The sequence below is a fragment of the Bemisia tabaci genome, chromosome 8, assembly GCF_918797505.1.
Source record: "Bemisia tabaci chromosome 8, PGI_BMITA_v3".
NCBI lineage: Eukaryota > Metazoa > Arthropoda > Insecta > Hemiptera > Aleyrodidae > Bemisia > Bemisia tabaci.
The window spans coordinates 45,014,017-45,036,218 of NC_092800.1; the positions used below are offsets into that span (position 1 = coordinate 45,014,017).

The following is a 22,202-nucleotide window of genomic DNA, read 5'->3' on the forward strand; positions in this document are numbered from 1 at the left end:
CTCCTAACTGGTTTCGATTCACCAAACTTTTTTTTTCAGTGCAGAACGAAAATTTAATAGTTAAGAGTGTGTGATTGCCTTCTTAATGCCAATAAAACTTCTTCATTTTGTAGATTTTTAACTGTACAATTTTAGGCATGAAAGTCAACAAAATACGCGAGACCAATAAAAAAGGTAAAGGTAAAAGAGAAAATACGTATATCTACGATCATATTTTCATTCTTTAATAAACGGAGATGCTTACAGAGGAAAAGGTTTTAAAAATATGACTGTATAGTGTGTACAGTTTGTAAAATCTGATGTGTCAGTTATGTACAGAATGGTTTTCTCCTCGATGAAAGAGAGGGAAAGGAGCCTATTTTTTGACGTATTGTCAAATAGAGGAAAAATACTGTAAGATATTAATGCCTTTATACTTCTTCATACGCCTGCTTACATAACACTGTAACCATTTTTTTGTGTGACAACGATAGAAAAACATCAAATAATGACTAGAATTAATGTATGGCAGTTCGGTTGAAGTTGATTTTCATTTTATATGAGTCATTCTTTTTCTCAAGTGCGCATTATTTCGAAATCTCCTCAAAATTAATCTGGTCATAAGACTGGAGCTCTTTAAGTATCGAATGAAGCTTTTGTGTAAATATGATTATATCTGATATCCGAGGCATACGTTAAAATGTGGCTGCGACATTTTAAGATGGTGTCAGACAAAGTATTTAGTCAACAGCTTTAGTCTAATAATTTTGGGACACACAAAGTATGGCTCCATTTGTCCTCTCTGCTCAAATGATTAAATAAAATATGGTTATTTACAGAACAAACTTAAGATCAAACATACAATTTGAGAGCAATTTAAATTTTATTAAAACTAAAACTAATTTTCAATTATGGCGTGAAAAAAAATTGGCTTGGGCCTCATAATGATACTAAGGTCTACCTTTCTCTCTGACCCTATCCTTTCGAAAGAATTTAAAAGTATTTGCAAGTGAATAACGGACATTTGCACATTCTCAAGCTCATTATTGTTCTTACTCAACGGTATACGATGCCGAATAATTTTCAATTTTGTTCCCCTTCAAATACTAAAACATATTTTTGGGGAAACTTATCCAGAACCTACCGAAGTTCCATTAAATTTTAGTTCAAAACTTGATGATAAATTGAAATTTTTCCTCTAAAATTTTCAGAAAAGTTATGCAAATTTAGAAGTTTCTAAAGAGATTTTATCAGCTATTTCAATAATCGTACTCTTGAAAGTAAAGGCTAATACGACTTACTTTGCGAATGATAATATTTTGAAAGACATTGGCACTTTCGCATATGTTCGCATGCACGGACTAATTTTTTTAGCTGATTTCGATCACATTTTGAGACAACATGGAACTAAAATGTCTCCAATACTGCCGTGCTAAGGAAAAACGCCGTCTGAACCTTCAGGCGTTGCCAAATTTTGACTGATAAAACACGAATTTCCCGGTAAACTTATTAATATTTTCCTCCTAATTTTTCGGCTAATATTGTTCGCAATTTCACCTACAGTTCCTGAAAATTTCAAGCAAAAATATCCAAACCTTTCTTCACAAAAAACATTTCATCGAAGGAAATTTGGCAACTTTTGAATGTTGATACGGCGTTCTTCCTCAGCATGACAGAATAGGATACCTAGGATACAAAAAAAAAAATGAATATCGACGAGGAGGTATTTGCCTTTAGTTGTGCTTATGATTCGTTGTACGTTTATACCAATAGGTTGTCATCTGAGCAAGCGGGTCCCTTTGAGGGCCAATTACAGGCGCCGAGCTGGGTGTCGTACGCGAGATGGATGGGACAGCTCATCACGTTGAGCGTAAACTTCTTCTTCCACTTGTCCCAATCACAAGAGTAGAACTTGTTACAATATTTGGGGTGCCTAAACAGACCGGCTCTCTTACACTCCACGCGGCCATTCATCAGATCCTCACTCTCCTTAGCGTTCGTCGGGTCATTGTTGTACTCCTGCTCCTCGCTCGGTGGTGCAGAATAAACCGGTTTGTTTCTCAAAACTACTCTTTGCTTGCTAGCTACGACTCTCCTGGTCGTTTCATCGTTCTCTACGTCGTTGGAGTAAGCTTCCGTCGTGGTGGTCGACCTATGGATCTTTCTGCGACGGATTATCGGCCTGATTTCAACCACTGGGGCTTCAGGAGCTTCGGACTCTGATTGAACGTAGCTGGGCGAGTAGCTCGGCTCGTAGGACACGGTTGTAGTTTGAACCGGTTCGAACAACGCCTGTGTCGAGGCTTTAGGTCGCGGGCGCCGTTTCCTTACAACGCGAGTGCAGTCGCACTGAGCACCGAGTTTGTTCACGAGGAGCGGGTTGAAGTCACTCAATCTCGATACGACAACGACCTTCTTCTTCTTCTGTCCTGTGAAGCGACTGCGGCCATCTTTCACAACACCAACGATAGTATCACCCTCTCGCAGATTAGCCGTTGAGCTGACGGCAGTCGTGTATTCTGTCGATTTGCTTCCGAATTGTGAATCGTATTGCGAGACTAAATGGTCGTCATTGTCCTCGTTGGAGATATCCAACTCGTCCTCTTTGTCATCGGATTCAGTGCTGTATTGAACTGGAACATATGCTTCAGTTGAAGTCGTTGTGACGACTGGTATTTTTACTTTAGGTGAATAGTAGACTTGCTTCACGGTCGGTCTCTCCGTAGTGGAAGTATAGCCGGATGGGTAGTTGTCGGCTTCGAAGTTTTCAAAAGCTTTTTCGTCAGAATAACCGGAACCGGATTTGTAATATATGTTGCTTCCGGTATGAACGGTAGCTTTGTATCCACGGTTAACGTCACCGACAGACTCAAATTGAGTTTCGGTCTGGGGTGTTACTTCTACCAAGTACTGTTCTGGTAGTTTTTCTTCCGTGTACTGCACCTTTGACGCTGTTTTCGTTCCGTAGTTAACCTTCTGATTATACGTGCCGTAATCAACGGACGCAGTCGACAGAGGTGCTGACGTAGTGGTCGGTGAGTAGTATGCAATCGGTGATGACGTCACATGAACAGCAGGAGACTCGCACTTGGGAGTTGTGACGCTCACAAATGTTGGTGCAGGTGTGTACGGTGCGACAACGATTGGTTTTAATTTTGGTACCTCTACTTTTTCGTAATTGTACGCGACAGGCGCATACGCTTGGGCAGCGATACCTTGTTGTACATAGTAACCACTCACCGGAGATGCTGGCTTACTGGGAGCTTTGTAAGTGTAACTGAAAACGGGTGGACTTTGATAGTATTGCTGCTTCACTTCAGGTTTCGATGTATAGGTTTCTTGGTGGCTGTAGTACAGATTGTCAGTTTGCTTACCGTATGCGTAGGCATTAACAGGTTGCTGTTTATAAATTGGCGCCAAGGTAGTAACCGGCTCTTGATAGAATACTTGTTTCACAGGAGTGACTGGAGCAACTGTGGTGTATGAGAAACTTGGTTTTCGCGGGACTGAGTACGTAACCAAAGGTGCGACTGGCTGCACAGGTTTCTGATAAGTGTATTGGGTAATTGGCACAGAAGTAGTGGTGTAGGTGACTGGTGTGGGTGTCGTTACCGTTACAACAGGCTTGTAATCTTGAGTCACTGGCACAGCGGGGACCACTGGTTGCTTGTAAGAGTATTGATACTGGATGGACGGCGGTGACGGAGATGGTGCTGGATGATAATGAACTGCAGGTATTTCAGTGACCTGTTTCACTGGCACAACTGGAGCTTGGTATGAATATGCAATTTTGGCAGGAGCAGGAGGTGCCGGTTGCTGGTAGTGAACAACCGGAGGAGAGTAAGGAACAACTGGGACCACGGGTTGTTTGTATTCAATCTTAACTGGGGCGGGCGCTGGGGTTACAGATTCATAATGAATGATCTCAGGGGCAGGTGTCACCGGGACGATGGGTGCAACTGGTTGCTTATATCCGTACCTCACGGGAGGTGGGGATGGGGTCACAGATTGGTAATGGACAACCTCTGGAGCGGGTGTGATGGCAACTGGTTGCTTGTACTCGAATCTTACTGGTGGTGGAGCTGGTCTCACGGGCTGGTAATGAACCACCTCCGGTGCGGGAGTGACGGGAATTACAGGAGCGACTGGTTGCTTGTACTGGAACCGAACAGGTGGAGGAGAGGGAGCCACTGACTGATAGTGAACGACTTCAGGTGCAGGAGTCACGGGAACCACGGGAACAACTGGTTGCTTGTACTCGTATCGGATGGGAGGAGGTGAAGGAGTCACTGATTGGTAATGGACTACTTCTGGGGCAGGGGTGACAGGGACTACAGGGGCAACTGGTTGCTTGTATTCATAACGAACAGGAGGAGGAGAGGGAGTAACTGATTGATAATGGACAACTTCAGGCGCGGGAGTGACAGGAACAACGGGAGCAATTGGCTGCTTGTACTGGAATCGGACTGGTGGAGGAGAGGGAGTGATGGACTGATAGTGAACTACCTCTGGCGCGGGAGTTACAGGTACTACAGGAGCTGGTTGTTTATATTGGTACAGAATCGGTTTAGCTGTCACTGGAACAGCTGGCTCATGAACAAATGGAATCGCTGGCTTTGGATATGAGTATCCATTATCATAGGATGGTCGATTATACTCTACGGATGGCGTGATAGAGACAATTGGTAGATGCACGTGCTCAGAATATTTTGCATGTTCCTTCAAACTGCAAGGCGTCACATTACTAACATACGGAACTGAGGTTACGGAAGTTACACCCACATGGTAAGGGTTATAATTCACAGGTGCAGGTGACTTAAATACTACTGGCTGTGGCGTCGGGGTAACGTAATTATATGCTGCTGCTGTGTTGGATATGTATGTGGGTGCTGGTGAGGGAACCACGGTGACCTTCTTATAAATTGGCGCTGGAGTGATAGCCGGGCTCTGATAGTACGTGACTGGCTTAGGAGTTGAAGCTACGTAAGTTGTCGTTACTGGCTGAACAGGCTTTTGATATACGACAGGAGGACTCGGTGTAGAGTAGTAAGCGACGCCAGATACAGGTGCTTTATTGTAGACATACGAATCTGCATCGTAACCAGGCGAGGAACTGTAGTGGACTACTGGAGGAGCTGGTGTGACGATCGGAGAGACAGGTAAGACTTTAGGTGTAGAAGAGATTGATCCACCATGGAAGAATATGTTTGCAGATGGCGCTGGTGTGGTCGGTGCTTTATAAACAACTGGAGGTGCTGGGGTGGTTACGTGAACACCACTATTGTACGCGATCGGAGGAGCAGGCGTTGAGAAGGAAGAAATCTCATGGTAAGCAGCTGGTGTGGCAGCTGTCGATACTGAGGGTAAGTGGTACTGAACAACAGGGGACACCGAGGGTGTGTGATATACAGTCGGAGGAGCTGGAGTAGAGACAGATACCACGGGGCTGTAGTGAGCAACTGGGGGCTGGAGTAGAGTAAGATACCACTGGGCTGTAGTGGGCAACTGGAGGAGCTGGGGTAGAGTAAGAGACCACTGGGCTATAGTGCGCAACTGGGGGAGCAGGAGTAGAGACAGATACCACTGGGCTATAGTGAGCAACTGGAGGAGCTGGCGTGGACACAGAACTATAATGCACAACTGGAGGTGCCGGAGTGGAGACAACAGGGCTGTAATGGGCTACAGGAGGTGCTGGAGTGGACACATACTCAGCTTTGTAGGGTGTTGGAGTGACATATGACACCGGTTGAGCGGAATGGTATGAACCGTAGTCAGACACTGTGGAAACAGCTGGGTGAATAGAGGAGATTGCAACTGGTGCTGCTGTTGTCACCGTGACAACAGGCAACTTGTAGTTGTATGCACTTTTAATGACACCCGCTGGTTGGGTCCCTTTGCGAAACCTGCATAGTACCCTTTCTGCGCATAGTTTTGGTAAGCTTCGCCACCCTGTACGTTTGCCGTATTCAACTGCCCTGAATAGCCGGTGCTGTAAAGATAATTTTCACCGTGCTCTGAATATTTCCCACCTGCATTGTGGTCATAGTCCCCACTATAGTCGTGTTTATATTCACCGCTATTATCATGCACGTATGCGCCGTTGTTTCCACTTGCATATTGAGCATTGCCACCTAGATAAGTCGCGTCTTTACTATAACCTGAACTGTATGCGGTGTAACCAACTTTTCCGGATGTATATTGACCTGGAGCCAACGGTGCATTAATGTACACGTTAGCTGCATTTCCTGTGTATTGACCTTTTGATCCGGATATTTTGACGTACTGCCCATCGGAACCATCGTCATAATAACTTGCACCACCAGAATATGCTCCACTAGTTTTCTCACCGACGTACTGGCCTCCACTTCCATAAGATTCTTTTTCATGAACATATCCCTTATCATCATGAACATATCCTTTATCATCATGAACGTAGGCTCCGCTATTATCGTGGACGTAAGCACCACTGCTAGAACTGACACCGCCAGAGTACACTCCAGCAGCGGAACCTCCAATTTGGCCACTACCAGCAGAATATTGATGAATGTATTGACCTCCGTCTCCGTATTTACCGTCCTGGTGCACGTATTGACCTCCGTTTCCGTATTTGCCCTCCTGATGAATGTACTGACCTCCATTTCCGTATTTGCCTTCCTGGTGAACGTAACGGTTCTCATCATGAACATAGCCCTTATCGTTGTGTACGTAATCTCCACTGTTATCATGAACATAATCACCACTATTATCATGAATGTAAGCGCCACTGTTATCATGAACGTAATCTGACGCATACAAACCCACGCTTCCTCCTACGTATTGAACTGTGTTTCCTGCATTGTACAAAGACTGCTTCGCGCCTACTCCATTAGCACCGTAGAGTTTCCCATACCCACCAACATACGGGGCGCTTCCAGGTGATGAATATAGTAAGCCACCTGATCCGTAACCTCCCACGTTGACACCGGCGTACTGAGAGCCTCCACCAGCTGAATACTGAGCACCACTTCCAGAATACAATTGCGCTCCGCTTCCGTACTGACCACTTTTTAAGGCTTCGGAATACTGATTGCTGCTTCCACCTTCATACTGAATACCGGAATTTCCACCTGCTGAGTAAGCTAATCCTGCAGCATCATATTGACCCACACCAGGAATTCCAACCAGATTGGACCCTAAAAAAGGAATAAAACAGAGACGTTTTAGATGTTTAAACCATGATAAACGGTATGAAAAAAACTTAACTACAAGGAACTTTTATTTCATACCTTCCCAAGTAGCATTTTTCAATGTAAAAGTTGCAACAAGTTGAAACAATGTTGGTATTAGTTGCAATAAAGTTTCAACTTTCGGTCAACTTTTGGTCGATAAGTGCCGATTTTCGGCGATCTGATCGGAAGACAAAGTTGCAACCTGCTGAGATTGCAAAATTGCTGAACCGAAGTTGTTTAAAATCTGAAGATAGGCAACCAGCAATACTTTGAAGTTGAAACATGTTTCAACTTAATTGGAACTAGTTCCAACAATGATAGCTCCTTCGGGGGAGAGAGTAGGCAATCTGCACATCAATCTATTAGTTGCAAGAATCAAACGATTTTGTTGCAAGTTGTTGCAACCTCTGCTACTTGGGTTCTTGTTGCCGGCCTGTTAGCCAGATGCAAGCATACATAAAGATTTGAAACAAAAAGTGTATCATTATTTTTCATTCTAAAGGATAGCAAAGAGCATGAAAGGAGGTCCATTAATGTTTTTCCTTCAACTAAATAGAGAGCTCTAAGCTTTTTTTCAAATCACTCTAGTGCTCAAATCATTGATTCTCAAAATGAAAATATTCAACGGCGAGACTTATTTTCATGCTTTCGTGAAAAAAAAATTAAAGAAATTTAAATAAGTTAATGAGAAATTTCTTCGTTTATTTGTATTTTTAAAATTATTAATCAGATTTCTTTCGATTGAATTTCCTCTCTTACCCAATACTACTCCGGCGTTTCCTCCTTGGATGCGACCACCAGAAACATAGTAATCTGGAACAGATGCATAGGATGGACGCAAGCGACCCTCGTACAAATCTCCTACCGTTAATCTTGCACCAGCATACCCAGATTGACCTATGAAAGGAAGACAATACATTAGAAAGTACTAAAATACTTCCTTATTTTAATGACAAGTATAAAAATTTCCATTTTATATTTTTGCGCTGCAGTGTTTTACTTCTATTAGAGGGAGGAAAACTATCAAAAACAATTCAAACGTGTATTGAATTAAGTAGGGGGAAAAATTGCTCTCTTAGAGTTATTTTACGAACCCGTTCTTCGGTTTTTCTCTTGAAGTCAAGAATGTATAATTCCGTGCCGATCCACTGACAATTTTGGAGTTACCCATATAAATGATATTTGCATGCCACTCTCAATCAGTGGAACGAGCTTTTAAAAGCGGTCGATCGTGAAATTTATGACAAAAAATGCAAATTTTTATGTTGATTTCGTCACACTATAAAGCTCAAATGAACGTATTTATGCTAACAGAAACTATGTGCATTGGATTTTCGTGCGACATAGTTCTTTTAGGCAAAAATACGTTCAAATGTTGTTCTTTGAGGGAAAATTTACAAGAAAAAAATGAAACCACTTATAAACTTCTATGTCTTGTATCATAACAATAAAGGTTTTTTAAGTTTTTAACACCACGCCTGATCACTCCCATGGACGCGCTGCACAGCATACCGTACAAAAAACGCATATTTCCTGAATACTTCCAAAGTAACCGGCAGCATGCCTATGTATAGGCTGTCCAAAAAGGAGTGAGAAATATGCTCTAATTTCAAAACTAGGCAATGTATTCATACAATCTTAGACAACTCTCAGCTTTGTCTTTCGAACAAGAACAGGAAAAAGCGTCTACTTCACTTAGTTTTGAAGTTTTAGTATGTGTCCCACTACATATGTTTGCCTATGAATCTGAGGAAAAATTGTGCTAGTAGGAGCTTTTAATCCCATCGTGAGAATTTCCAGTTTCATGTTGAAACACCCAAAAGATTTTTAATGCACCATCGCTGTTCCATTAATGGTGATATTTTCTAATGTTTTCAGCTTACCACATCCTTGTACATTCCAGGGCCAGTCGCAGACCAACTGAGCTTCGTTGAAAACAAGCCCGAATGGACATCTGAATTCATAGGCAGTCAAAGGAGTCACTCCATCCCGTGAGTGGTCCAAGCAAGCGAAGAACCAGCGACAGTTCTCTGGATCTGCATAATAGCCCTCGACCGCAGGGCATACGTATCTGCTCCTTGGGACTGGAGCAATTTCACTGGATCCTGCAAAAAACGTATGGTTCAGGGTTTGATTGCAAAACGATCGTTAGGAGAAAGGCACCGACTTTTTTTCTGTGTTATTTTATAGAATTATGAACAATTTTCATTGAAAAAATTGCACATTTCTTTGAGATTCTGAAAATTCTCAAAGATATTTACACTCTTTGTTATCTTCACAATGCAACTCGAATAGTACAAAAAGAATGGATTGTCAACGAATGAACACTCAATATTGACTATCCTCAATACTAAGCGTCGAAATTTTCACAAGGAGTAGGTATCACACGCAAACTCACAATTTCAAAAACGGCTATTCAGTTGCTTTTTGTATAACTTCGTGCGATTATTTTTGTAAAATAACGTCTCTTAATTTAGCCACGGTGCTTACCTTGACAAGCTCCTCCATCGGGTAAGGACCCAGGCCACACGCAAACTTCGTAGCGTTCATCAAATGCAAGTCCGGCCGGACAGTCGTACTCAAATACGGTGTAGTCCTCAACGTATTGGTTAAACTTTACACAGCGGTAAAATCTGAGGGAAAAATCCAATTGAAAGTAAACAAGTTATGATTGTTTAAAATTTATACAGATTAATGCAGATTCTGTGAGGTAACATACCCAGATAGCAACGATAGCTGTGCGTGACGATTGCATCGTCAGATTATTGCAATTTTTTAATACAGGTAAGTTACCCATAAGAGGTAATTTAATAGCAAGGAAGTTGTTGAGATCGTAGGTTGCCTATCCCTTTTATTCAAGGCGCTGAAATGATCAGAATATTTACGGTATTAGATGACAATTTTTGAAAGATTGAGTGTTGCCCATCCCTCTTTGGACGCAAAAAAAATCTGCGATGATCAAACCGTTGGACTCGATAAAATTGATCAACTTTTTCGATTTAACAGCAGCACCTTGACAATTTTGAATTTTATCTCGACTATTCCTCTACTTGTGGCTGTGGAATGACAACCTTCGGCGTCTTCCTTCTTTGATTATTATGATGAATTCTCGATACTACATTAGCAGTCGAGCTGAAACTGCCTCGTGCCTTGCGAGTTTTCCATCATATTAGTTTTTATTTTCGGTGAACACCTTTCACCGCTATTACACAAAATTGCGTGTGATTTTCACTACCATATCAATAATATTTTCCGAAAACTTCCAAAATAATATGAAAAAATACTGTCTTGAATAAATGAAATATCAATGGAAACATTGGAACTTAGTTATAGGAATGTAAAATATCGACGCGGAAGGTGCATAATCTTCAAATATCAAAAAGTTTTTGACGCCGTCATATTGAATCAAAAGAGGACGAACCAAAATTGGACCGCGTTTAGTAGAAAGGACCAAGACCACATCAGCCATTGCCATTTCATTGGGCAATTTAATTTTTTACATGAAAATGGTTGTGCGGATTTTTGTGCAAAGTTCAGTAAATTTTTTGCATAGAGCGAAGCAAATTCCTTAAAATTTTTAAAGGAACCCGCACAAACGTTCTCTTGTAAAAGAATTAAATGGTCAAGTAAATTTTGGCAATAGCAGATGTGGCTTGGTTCCTTTCTGCTAAACGTAGTCCAGTTATTGCTCGAATTTATAGTGGAATATTCTTCGCACTGCGAGGAAAAATCATGGAGGTGTTCTAGAACCGACGTTGAATATTTTAATCTTTTTAAAAAATAAATTACGACAGAAAATGTGTAGCACCACAAACGGAGCTTCGCGTTTGTTAAAGTCCATCGTCGATATCTTGTATTTCATTTTGTAAATTATTTGATGAGTAATTGAGCATTTGTACAGTTAGCTAACCTGTTGCAACCGCTTGGATGCGTAAAATATCCTTGTCGGGAACATTCGAATTCGGTTTTGATCTGCCGCCGCACAACATGGATGTCACCAGCGCGATCGACAACACGCACTACGCGGTATGGAGATACTTGAACATCCGCTGAAAGACAAAATTTGAAGTTTGAATCCACGCCATATGCGTAAAAAAAGTGTAATCTTACTTAATCGACCGTTCTGTAGAAAATGCGCAAACCAATCAATTGGACTGCATTTTGCAATTTGGAACTATAAATTCTGGCCCAGTTTAAAAACAACGTAGGTACCATTCGTTTCCCTATGCACATGAGTGTTTTTTCAGATGAGCCAGAATTTATAGTTCCAAATTGCAAAATGCAGTCCAATTCATTATCAAGATTTTTTTAAGTTTAGACTTTTTCAGTCTAGTCTTTTTTCTAGGAAATCATGAACGCGAAAACCGTGAGCGGACCGGAAGATTTTTTCCTTAAACTATGTTTTTGATAAACAGCTGAAAACCAATTATTTGCCTCATTATTAATTTTAAATTTAGACTGTATATAATTATTTGACCCAATTAGTTTTTATTTTTTTAAAATTAAATATTGAAAATAAGATTTCACGGTTTGCGGTCAGAAGATGCGGACCGCCGCCGGAAGATATGACGCGTCTAATACTTGGGTTAATCTTGTTTTTGACATCAAGCTCAAGTTTCTTTTTAAAAAGGATTAAGGAGATGACCTGTGATCGGCCATAGGCTAGACTTTGTTTACGTGCACTGAAAAAAAAAGTTACGGGCTATATAGACATACCGTCCGTTCCGGGCTCAGAGGCCGAAAGTTACGGGTGATGGAGCTGTAGTTTTGATTGCTCCGAGCGCTACGCCCGAAACTACCGGCTTTTGAGCTTGGAACGCGGACAGGATGTGTATATAGCCCGTAAGTACGGTTTCCAGGGCCGGTGCTTCTTTTGCGATGTGTTTCACTGGTAGAAGTCAACACAGTGGAAGCGATCATATTCGCTTTGATAGCACCCTGAGATAGCAACTTCTGCACGGAGAAAAAAACTTCGTGCGTGGGACCCGAAGTTGAGGTCATATGGATCTCTGAATCTGAAGTTTTCGGATCACGTATCTAAAAACTTGAGGTCCAGCTGCCGAAGTTCGGGTCAGACATCTGAAGTACTTCGATGTATATACCGAAGGGTTCGGGTCACACATCTGAAGTACTCCGGTACATACCGAAGTACCTCGATGTCTGGCCCGAGCTTCGGCAGCTGAACTAGGATACTACACAATATTCAAAATGGCCAACACCAATCCGCCAAAACACATGTGCCTGGACGATATTCTAACCATTTGTTGACATCCCAGTGTATTTACATTCACGATTTCTTCGCGTTGATAAAGATCCGCTTTGGTTGACCTTATGCTCCCGATTGCAATTTGCGCGTCAGCTATGTTGGGTATATTGCTATTGCCAAAAGGTTGAATGGAACGATTCCTCTACAGAAATGTTCACTTGTGACGTAGTATCGTTTTTGAAGCAGGAAGCTCAAAAAACGCAAATTTCTTACGCAGATTGTGAAATTAGGAGCGCTTTTGAATCTTTGCCAATGCGCTCATCATGATTATTGAGACATTTACTGATAGAGACAACTTTTATTTTTGCTCTAGCAAAAGTTTGCAAGAAGCCCATTCGTTTTTTAATAAGTAAATTTCCACCAATTGAGGGATTTTGAAATTATGAGCATTTTTTTCACGGTGATGCATGGGTCAAGAGGTCAGCGTCTTAAATTTTGAAGGTCCCGAGATAGCGTTTTTGGCAAATTCTGCCATTTTGGCTTTTTGAATTTTAAAAATCTGAGTTAAGATTCAAGTTACTCGTCAAAAATACCCCCTAACACCATGTTTCATAAAAATCGATCGAACAGGAGCCCAATGCTGTAGGATCAACGGGACTCTAAACAGTGGTGAACGGTAACAGTTGACTTTCATACGTTAGTGCGCCTTCAATTACATTTGATACTCTGCAATACTTTCGTGGTGGAATAGTTGCATTGGCGCCTACAAACCTAACAGGGATACTTCACGCATTGCGCAATGCGTGAAGTATCCCAGTTAGGTTTGTAGGCGCCAATGCAACTATTCTACCACGAAAGTATTGCACGGTATCAAATGTAATTGAAGGCGCACTAATGTATGAAACTTGACTGTTACCGTCATGGTGTCAGGGGGTATTTTTTAACGAGGAACTTGAATCTCAACTTAAATTTTTAAAATTCAAAAATTCAAAATGGCAGAATTTGCCGAAAATGTTATCTTAAGACTTTCGAAATTTAAGACGGTTGACCGCCTGACCCACGCATCACCATGAAAAAAAATGCTCATAATTTCAATTAATCGCTGAATTGATGGAAGTTTACTCACTAAAAAACGAATTGTAAAGTTCCAAAGGGAGTCACCGTCAGTTGAGTCATAACCATAGGTGTCAGGCGAGACCACTATCAACAAGCGAGAATTGCACAAAGTATTTACAATGATTATTAACAACTGATTACGTGCTTACTTCAAAAACACATCAGTCGCGGCTCGACCTCAAGTTTTCGGATGCGTGACCAGAAAACTTCAGAGATCCATATGACCTCAACTTCGGGTCCCACGCACGAAGTTTTTTTCTCCGTGTGCTCTTTGACTATTCCTTCCGTTGTTTCTAAAGAGCAAAGGAATTTTTCAAGTGACGTGGAGGTTTTTACTACAGACGTGACAGCTTTACCTGCAAAGGCAAATGGCGATGCTTGATGAAGCTGCTCTTGCAAGCTGTAGAGTTGCGCAGCCCTGGTTTTTCGGCCGATGTTGGTCAATGTGTCGTAGAGTGTGGATAAGACTGTCGGCCCAGGTTGCGTGCAATCATTGCTCCAGTCTTCAGCTTCAATGTTCATCACAGCTACTCCAGCCAATTCACGGAGCAGTACATATTTACCCTATAGACAAAAAAGATTCCATAAGGGTCGCGCTAATGGGGATGTAAAGTAGACATTGCGGTGGGACTATCACTGAAAAAAAGTTCGGTCGTGTACCAAAGTTCAGTGTTCCGTATCATCCCAACTAATGCGGTTCGTCAAACTGATTTTCCGGTTTATCAAACCGAACTTTCGATTCGTGTGACCGAACTTGTGCGCTGAATTGAACTGACGAACTAAGTTTTGTCATAAATGCCGAACGTTCGGTTACGCGCACCGAAAGTTTGACAAACCGAATATTTTGGTCTTTTACTTACTTTAAAAAAAGTTCGGTCTTATGTGCCAAAGTTCGGTGTTCCGTATCATCCCAACCTATGCGTTTCGTCAAACCGAATTTTCGGTTTATCAAACCGAACCTTCGGTTCGTGTGACCGAGCTTGTGCGGTAAAGTGAACTGACAAACTAAGTTTGGTCAGGTATACTGAAAGTTTGGTTACACGAACCGAAAGTTTGACAAACCTAATATTTTGGATGATGTGAAACACCGAACGTTCGGTTCAAATGATCAATTTTTTTTCATCGATACTTATCCAACCAGTGCAGTGTCATTCAACTTACAGTAATTTTAAACGTGATTAATTATTATTCAGTCAGTCTAGTAAATGAAAGGCGTAATCAACTGGTGATGAAACCAATGAGCTGTTTTTTTAATTATACCAACGGCAGGTAACGTAATGCAAACTTTAAAACGAGCAACGCCACCGGTAACCTAAGTCACAAAGTTTATTTGCCGATTAAACATACGGTCGAGTTTTAATAGTTACTGACAGGGTGGCATGGAACGTAAGAAGGAAATGAATGATCGGAAATTCCAGTGAAATATTTCATGAAGTTTCACGAGGCTGTGAAACATTTCATATCTTTCAGGGGCTGAAGTAAGTAATCCGCACTCGAACACAAAACAGAAGAAAGTCACAATATTTTCATTTTGCGAAACATGAAAAGGAACCCGTATTTTTCAATGTTTTTCATAAATTTCTGAAACTCATGAAATGTTTCACGTAAAATTTCAAGATTTTATTTTTCATGAAATTTGGTCACTATGATTACTGATTAAGTCATGAGTATCTGTAGGAACACTCGCCGTTGTTCAGTTCCATTGCATGCAGTCTCATTACAATAATTGAATCGGACGCCTAATCGCAGATGTCAGCATACACGGAAGATTGCTTACCATTCGTTGACAGGTGAAAATTCTAAATGATGCAAGAATGCATTTAGAAACCCATTCCTTTACAAACTAATATTGTCATCAACACGTCCTAACACGCATTGGACGCGTCGACAGTGAAAATGTGAATATTTCCTCAATGAACTCACATGCGCTAAGTTTTAAACTCAGCTGAGACGAACTCCATGCTGCTATTGAATGAAAATCCGTAAAATTTAAATCCGCACCTCATTTGCACTATCTCTTTTATTAATACTTTCTGATAATAATTAACAAGTCAGTCAAACTTCGAGACAAATAACTTTTGCAGGCGTGTGTTTGCTTTCCACAATCCTTCATCCTCGCTTTATTTACTTAGACAGTGTACTTAATAGAGCTAAGAATGTCCAGGCTCTTAATCTTACTTTGATAGAGGCACTTGTAGAGTCGTCGAAAGCAACCCAGGTTGCGTTATTGTAAGCGTAAGGAGCAGTGAGATCCTCATCTCGCTCTACGGTCCAAGTTCCATTTGACATGAGACGACATAGCTGAAACAGAAAAGAAATGATAATTCCGCTTCGTTCATTTGAATTTCAAAGACTCCCGAATCTCATTAATTTACAACTTTGCGGCATAATCGTAATAATTGAGAATTAAAAACAGCATAAAATGCAAAAATGGAACTTATATTCTGATCATGAAGATAAACAGTTTGAATTTTTTATTACTAAATAAAATACAAAGAATGACGGATGTATTAATCACTGAAACTATGCCTATGACATTCAAAACGGAAAAAAGTCTTTCTGTTTTAACAATTAAATTGTTTAAAAAAAAGGTTCCGAAATGTTTCAATGTAGATTTTACAATAAAAAATGCTAATTTAATCACCCCGTGGTTACATTAGCATTCTATTGTAGTAAAATCTACAGTGAAACATGACGGAACACTTTTATTTAAACAATTTAATTGTTCAATCAGCAAGACCATGTTTTTCCGTGAGAAAAAAAAAAATACTTGACGGAGCAAATGAGAGGATTATTTTGTTTTTCTGGCGACATTTTGACAACCATAGAAACTTATTTGCATCCGTAATAAGCTAATGAGATACAATCATTTTTACCATACCATAGCAGGCAAATAAGCCACATTCATTTACATCAGATTTAAAGAATACATTTGAATTTCAGCGGAAAAATGTTCTTGTTTCTTCCGAAATGTAAGAAACCCCGTGTAAAAATATTTTACGGAATTTATACTCAAACTTACTTGCTTCTGCGTGAGAATCTCAGGGGTCCCAACTGATGGTGATTGTGGCATGTTGCTTGTTGCATTTTTCAAGGTGAATTTTGTTGCGGTGCTAGGGACGGCAATAACGATCTTGTTTTGAGATGCTCCGAGACCAGTCACCAAGTCTATCAATGAATCCTGGATAAAAAAAGTCCATTCAAATGTGTTAAGAGCAGACATATGTCAAAATTACAGAGTATATGCATTACACTCTCATCTTGAAAGGAACTTGCAGACAAAAAAAAGTACATTTAAAGCAACAGTCAATATGATAAGAGCAGAAGATGAAATGGAGAATCTACGTCAGTAACTCGTGCGGTATCTCTCATATTTGAAGGCGCTTTTAATGCGGATGTGTTCGGATGCTAAATATCTCAGGCTCTGTCACAGAGCTCTTTTTGCCTCTGATTTTAATGATTTATTGATCATCAATTCCTCAACTTCTGAGAACCGTTCTTGGACTCAAAATACAAAGACTTAGAAAGTGTTGCTTCGCAATACTTTGAAATCGTATGCACCGTCAAAAAATGTCGTTTTAGGTGTGACATAATCGAAATATGTATTAAATACATTTTGGCATAAAAACGACTAAAACTGAATTTGCTTCCAATTCTAAGCAAAACATGGATCTCTTGTATTCACATGCCAAAATTTAGGATGTCCATCACACAAACCCTATCAAAATCCCTAATGTGGGACGAAAAAAAAAAAAAAAAAAAAAAAAAAAAAAAAAAATCATAATTAAAATTGGGCTAGCGATGTATGCGTATCCAAGTAGTACTGTACGCAAATAATGGTAAACTACATTCCTCAGCTACTGCGCCATAATGCTGTATATGTTGCCTAATGGCTAATTGAAGGGGCTCTTCCGGTTGAAATTCATTGCAGTACGCAAATACATTGCAATTTTCCTTTCTATTGAAAATCGCTCATCTTTCTAATACATAAAACTTATTTTATTAATCGTTTGAAGCTGGCATTTATTGACCAAATGATGTAAAAAAATCAAGTAAAAAATGCAATTTTATGCATTGATTCTCAACTTTATTTCAACATTTTTGTTACACTGAGCTAGCTGAGGATACGTCCATTGCCTCTAATTATACTTACAGCATTTTGTACATCATTGATACCCATAAGTCGACTTGGGTGGTGAGTAACATTGGCCTCTGCGGGGTCCGAAATGTTGTGTGTGTTGAGAACGAAGTAATCTACATACCTGCAAAGACAAAAAATGATATTTTTATCCTTCGGCTTAATGAGAAGGTCCTCATATTAATACTTAATCTCAGTTTTTCATTTGATAATAACGGCAAAGAACGGTCTGCCATGAGGCATCTTTCAAGGTGTACGATGACAGATTCTCATATTTCGGAATATCATGAGCGGCGAACTGTAAATTCATTGTATCTGAATTTGATACGAATACTAGAGGGGCAGATGAGGGTATTAAGGAATGTTTTCCAAAATTTCAGCTAGTCTTTTACTAAATAATTGTAGTTGACAGTCAATCGAGAGATAATGTTTTTCCTGCTGACCTGTTGTTCTAGCAAACTTTTTCCCGAATTCTCTGAATTAAAGTTTATTGAAGGAAGAATTCGCGTACTCCACATAAACGTTTCATTATGCAAAGCGCATGAAATGTGCTCATTCCTACTTTGAAAAAAATATTTTTACTAAGAAATCAGAGAGAAAAAACAGGCCCTACTTCATGAAGTTAACTTTGAGCCAAAAAAGTCTTCCCAGAAAAAAAAAAAGATTCACTTTCAATCAGGAATTTTTTCTTCCCTTAACCCTTTGGCCTCCTACGGACGAGAACATCTTGGAGCCTCAAAAATCTTCATTTTCGATGTTTCTCATTTAAAACAGAATTGGCCGCTAGTAATTCAATTTTGGTGACTAATCTTCATTCGTTCATACTTAAAGATGAGGCACACAAACTTCAAGCTGTTTGGTTGAAAAATAGGTGAATAAGGGTAAGAAAACTAAAAATAGTCATGTTTGCCATTTCTAACCTAGGGTTGTGGAGCACAGGGTAAAATCTAACTCAGTAGTCAAAGGGTTAATCAATAGGAATCAGTACACAACATTAAATCGTATAGTTAAGTAAAAATCATTAGATTAGAAGAGAGAAATTTGATCTCTAGCCGCAAGCTCATTTTGAATTACAACGCTCTCTAGTTGCTCTGAAAAATTCTCCGTAGAATTCAATTCATTCGCGCCGTAAGTTTACTTCCAAAGTAAGTTTACTCTCTGAAAATTTTCTTGAAGGACAATGGAAAGCCATAATCACTGTGAATCCCGGATGAATTTTTAGTTAATTTGACTTGATCGATTAAATCCAAACTTGATGATAACGTACTTGTTAAGTTGTTTGAGATCATAGCGTTTAGCCAGTGTTTGTGGCCTGCTTGGTAGTCGAACCAAAATTGTGAAGGAATCATCTAATCTTGTGTCCTCAGCAGATTTATTGTCATCTTTCTCTTCCTCTGAGGCGGCTGAATTTGTTTCATTGTCATCGTAATATTCATCCTCGTGGTCTGAGCTCTCTCGGGTAACTCTGGACTGGGAACTGGAATCAAACACACAATGTCAACATCATAAATTAATCTATCAAAATTGTTAGGAGTTCTGTTGCCACCTTACGGTACGCACTTTTTAGGCATTTAACCCCCCTTCTTGTAAGGTTGTGACCACCTTTTCTTGTAAGACATATAAACACGACGGCGCACATTGGAGCGAGGCAATAGAAGAAATTGGACATGCCTCTTTGGACTAAAACTGCAAACTTTGATGTTTATTTCGTCAAAATTTAAATTTTAAGGGGTGTTTCAAGTAAGAAATTTGACAAGAAAACCAGTGGAACCTTTTTTAAAACATCAACATTTCATATTGATAATAAGATTACGCATTTAAAGTTTTTAAATCATGTCCAACCTCTCCCATTGATTCTATCCACTGTGCAGCGTGATGCTCTACTCGACCCTCTATGCCCCCCAGAGCGTTCCGTAATGTATTAACGGCCCCTTTATACTTTAACGGAAAACACACATCATAAATTCCTAGAAATTGTGAAGAAGTAAGGAAATTATTCGCTTACTCTCACACAAAGAAAAGAACAAAACAATTAAAAAATAAATATTCCTAATACAAAAAGAAAAATCAGCGTAGCAGTGCAAAGTTTTCCTTACACCGTGAAATGTTTGAAAATCATAAGAGCGTTCCTTGCGGTTGGAATCATGAGAAATCTGAGACTCAATTGTATTGAATGCAAAGCTCCGCACTGATGCAGGGAGAGGACGTAATATTGTTCAGATTGTAATTTTATAGCGTTAAGCTTACTCGTCTTGCGTTCCTGTCAGTAGTCAGTAAAGGTTCGTGAGAGCTTCTTTCGTCCACTGTGTTTCATAGAGGTCTTGTCAAGGTCAGTAGTGTTAAGAGAGCATTGAGAGGGTATCAGTCAAAGTTCCTCAACGAATTCTATGCCTGCACGTGACACATTTATCGAAGTCTGCAGGAAAAAATAAAGATTTAGACTCTGCGAATTGCTTAAAACAAATGTTGTCCTCTCGAACCTAAAGGAAATACAGACCACTTAATATCAAACAGTATACTTTCTGAATCAAAAGCAGATACTCGACCATCTTCAACTGGTAAAAACTGCTCCTTCTAAAACTTCACCGCTCAACTCTTGAAATTACTTTCCTATTGACTGTTGAGTGACCTGCTGAAGCATTACCTAGTTTGACAAACGAGCTGCTTTTATGTTAACTGCGCTAGCAAACTTTTTAACATGTATCGCATCAGCTTACAAGATCAGAAAAATTTAGAGGCAAAATCAGTACCGATGCATTTCAGTAAGTGTTTAATCTCTAAAATCGTAAGTTACCTATACAGTCGGTATAATGGTGGAAAGTCTCCGCAGTCAAAAATCTCAACTGAGTATATCGATCAGGGGGCTGACATTTTTCATAACAATAAAAAACATACATTTTCACAGATTTATGTCTTGAAAACAAGTAATGAACTAGAGGCGTCAAAGAAGACTCTGGTAGATCAGTGTGAGTAATCAATTGAAATTAAACTTAGCATCTCAACCCAAGTATAATGTTCCAGCATTTGGACAGTTTGATTTCCTATTTCCATCTGGAAAATCATAAATAATAGACCACCATGATCATTCATCATAAACGATGAAATTGATGATTTGTTAAATATTTACCTATTTGAGTCCTTTGAATCTTTTTCCTTCATTAATTTAGTCCACGAGGCAGTTGTGACGTCATCAGTTTGGTGCTCGATGACATCATAGTTCCTTTTGACAGTCGTAGCGTCATCAGTTTGCTGCTTGGTGACATCAAAGTTTCTTTTGACTCGGTTCGATGTTTTCCCATCAAATTCGTCAATCAGTTTCTGTAAAAAAATTGCAATGAAACCATTATTACAACTCAGTCTTTTTGACTCAGTGAGTTTCATAATCATTCATGTATATAGCAGGGCCAGATTTACCTAGTTGCCGCCCATGGGCCGCCTGTATTTTGCCGCCTCCTTCTCATTCGTATTGAAAATTATGAAAGAACAAACATGAATGTGGTTTAATGATTTTAACTTCCGCCGCCGCGCCGCGCAGACCGCACCGTGTTTGGCGCAATGCGTGAAGTATTCACGCAGTCTCGTAGGCGCCATGCGTTTCACGCTGACTGCACTGTGTTTGGCGCAATGCGTGAAGTATTCATGCATTCTTGTAGGCGCTATCCGTTTCACGCTGTCCGCCTCCGCAATGACCGCACTGTGTTTGATGCAATGCGTGAAGTATTCGTGCAGTCTTGTAGGCGCTAATATGTGTTACACGCCGATCGCCGCGCCGAGGGCTTCTCCTTTTCATCTCAAGTCCTCGTCATCATTGCTCTCTGCGCCGCGCCGTTCCAGGCCAAATTGCGTGTTTGGTTTCTCTCTTAACTCGACTACTTAAAGGTGCTGTCTCTTGTATCACTGAAAGACGATTTAAATTAAAAATCACTATACTCTCAGGAAATGAGAGATTTTGTCGCCTTTTCTCGTGTGTAAATTTTTTTTTATAAATCCGATATTTTTTTATAAGAGTCCACCTCTACATCAAGACAAACTCTCTATGCAAAGATAGGGAGCAAATACATTGACAGGGCTGCCACTTTATTCGGGGACTCCAAAACTGGAAACGCGGCAACCCTGCTATTGTATTTGCTCTCTTTTTTTTTGCATGGAGAGTTTGTCTTGATGTAGACGTGGACTCTCAGGGTAGGGTGGGATATTCCCTCCATTTTGGCCTCAACTTGAGAGCTTTTTTTGAGCCTGGGAGTTGATTTCAGAGAAAACCAATGGCACCATCGTGTTTCTCGCGAACTTTTACATCAGAATCAACAGTCAAATTGCAAATTCCTCACACGTGCAACATCTCCATACCTCGAATAAAATATTTTATCAGAGGAAATTTGGCAACATCCGAATGTTCACACTGCGTTGTTCTTAGCACGACATTATTCAGAGCGGTTTGTTTTACAACCTGTCCCAATATATTCTGCAGGTTGGTTCAATGAATTCAGTTATCAGTGATTGTAATTTGTCGAGTGCTGGATCCCTTTGTTGCCAGCGCAGTGGATCACCTCTTCGT

At 40.2% G+C, this 22,202-nt stretch overlaps 1 protein-coding gene across 1 annotated transcript in view; it reads right to left on the bottom strand.

Moving 5' to 3' along the window:
* Positions 1 to 203: 203 nt before the first annotated feature.
* Positions 204 to 22,202, bottom strand: part of LOC109040634 (uncharacterized) — a 117,732-nt gene continuing 95,733 nt past the window's right edge. The window contains 13 exon segments of the mRNA XM_072303066.1: positions 204 to 5,445; positions 5,486 to 5,868; positions 5,871 to 7,151; positions 7,947 to 8,084; positions 9,071 to 9,292; positions 9,678 to 9,820; positions 11,098 to 11,236; positions 13,866 to 14,073; positions 15,688 to 15,810; positions 16,532 to 16,690; positions 17,663 to 17,771; positions 18,915 to 19,124; positions 20,775 to 20,965. Of these exon segments, the coding sequence (XP_072159167.1) occupies positions 1,741 to 5,445; positions 5,486 to 5,868; positions 5,871 to 7,151; positions 7,947 to 8,084; positions 9,071 to 9,292; positions 9,678 to 9,820; positions 11,098 to 11,236; positions 13,866 to 14,073; positions 15,688 to 15,810; positions 16,532 to 16,690; positions 17,663 to 17,771; positions 18,915 to 19,124; positions 20,775 to 20,965 (7,011 nt within the window). The 3' untranslated portion in view covers positions 204 to 1,740.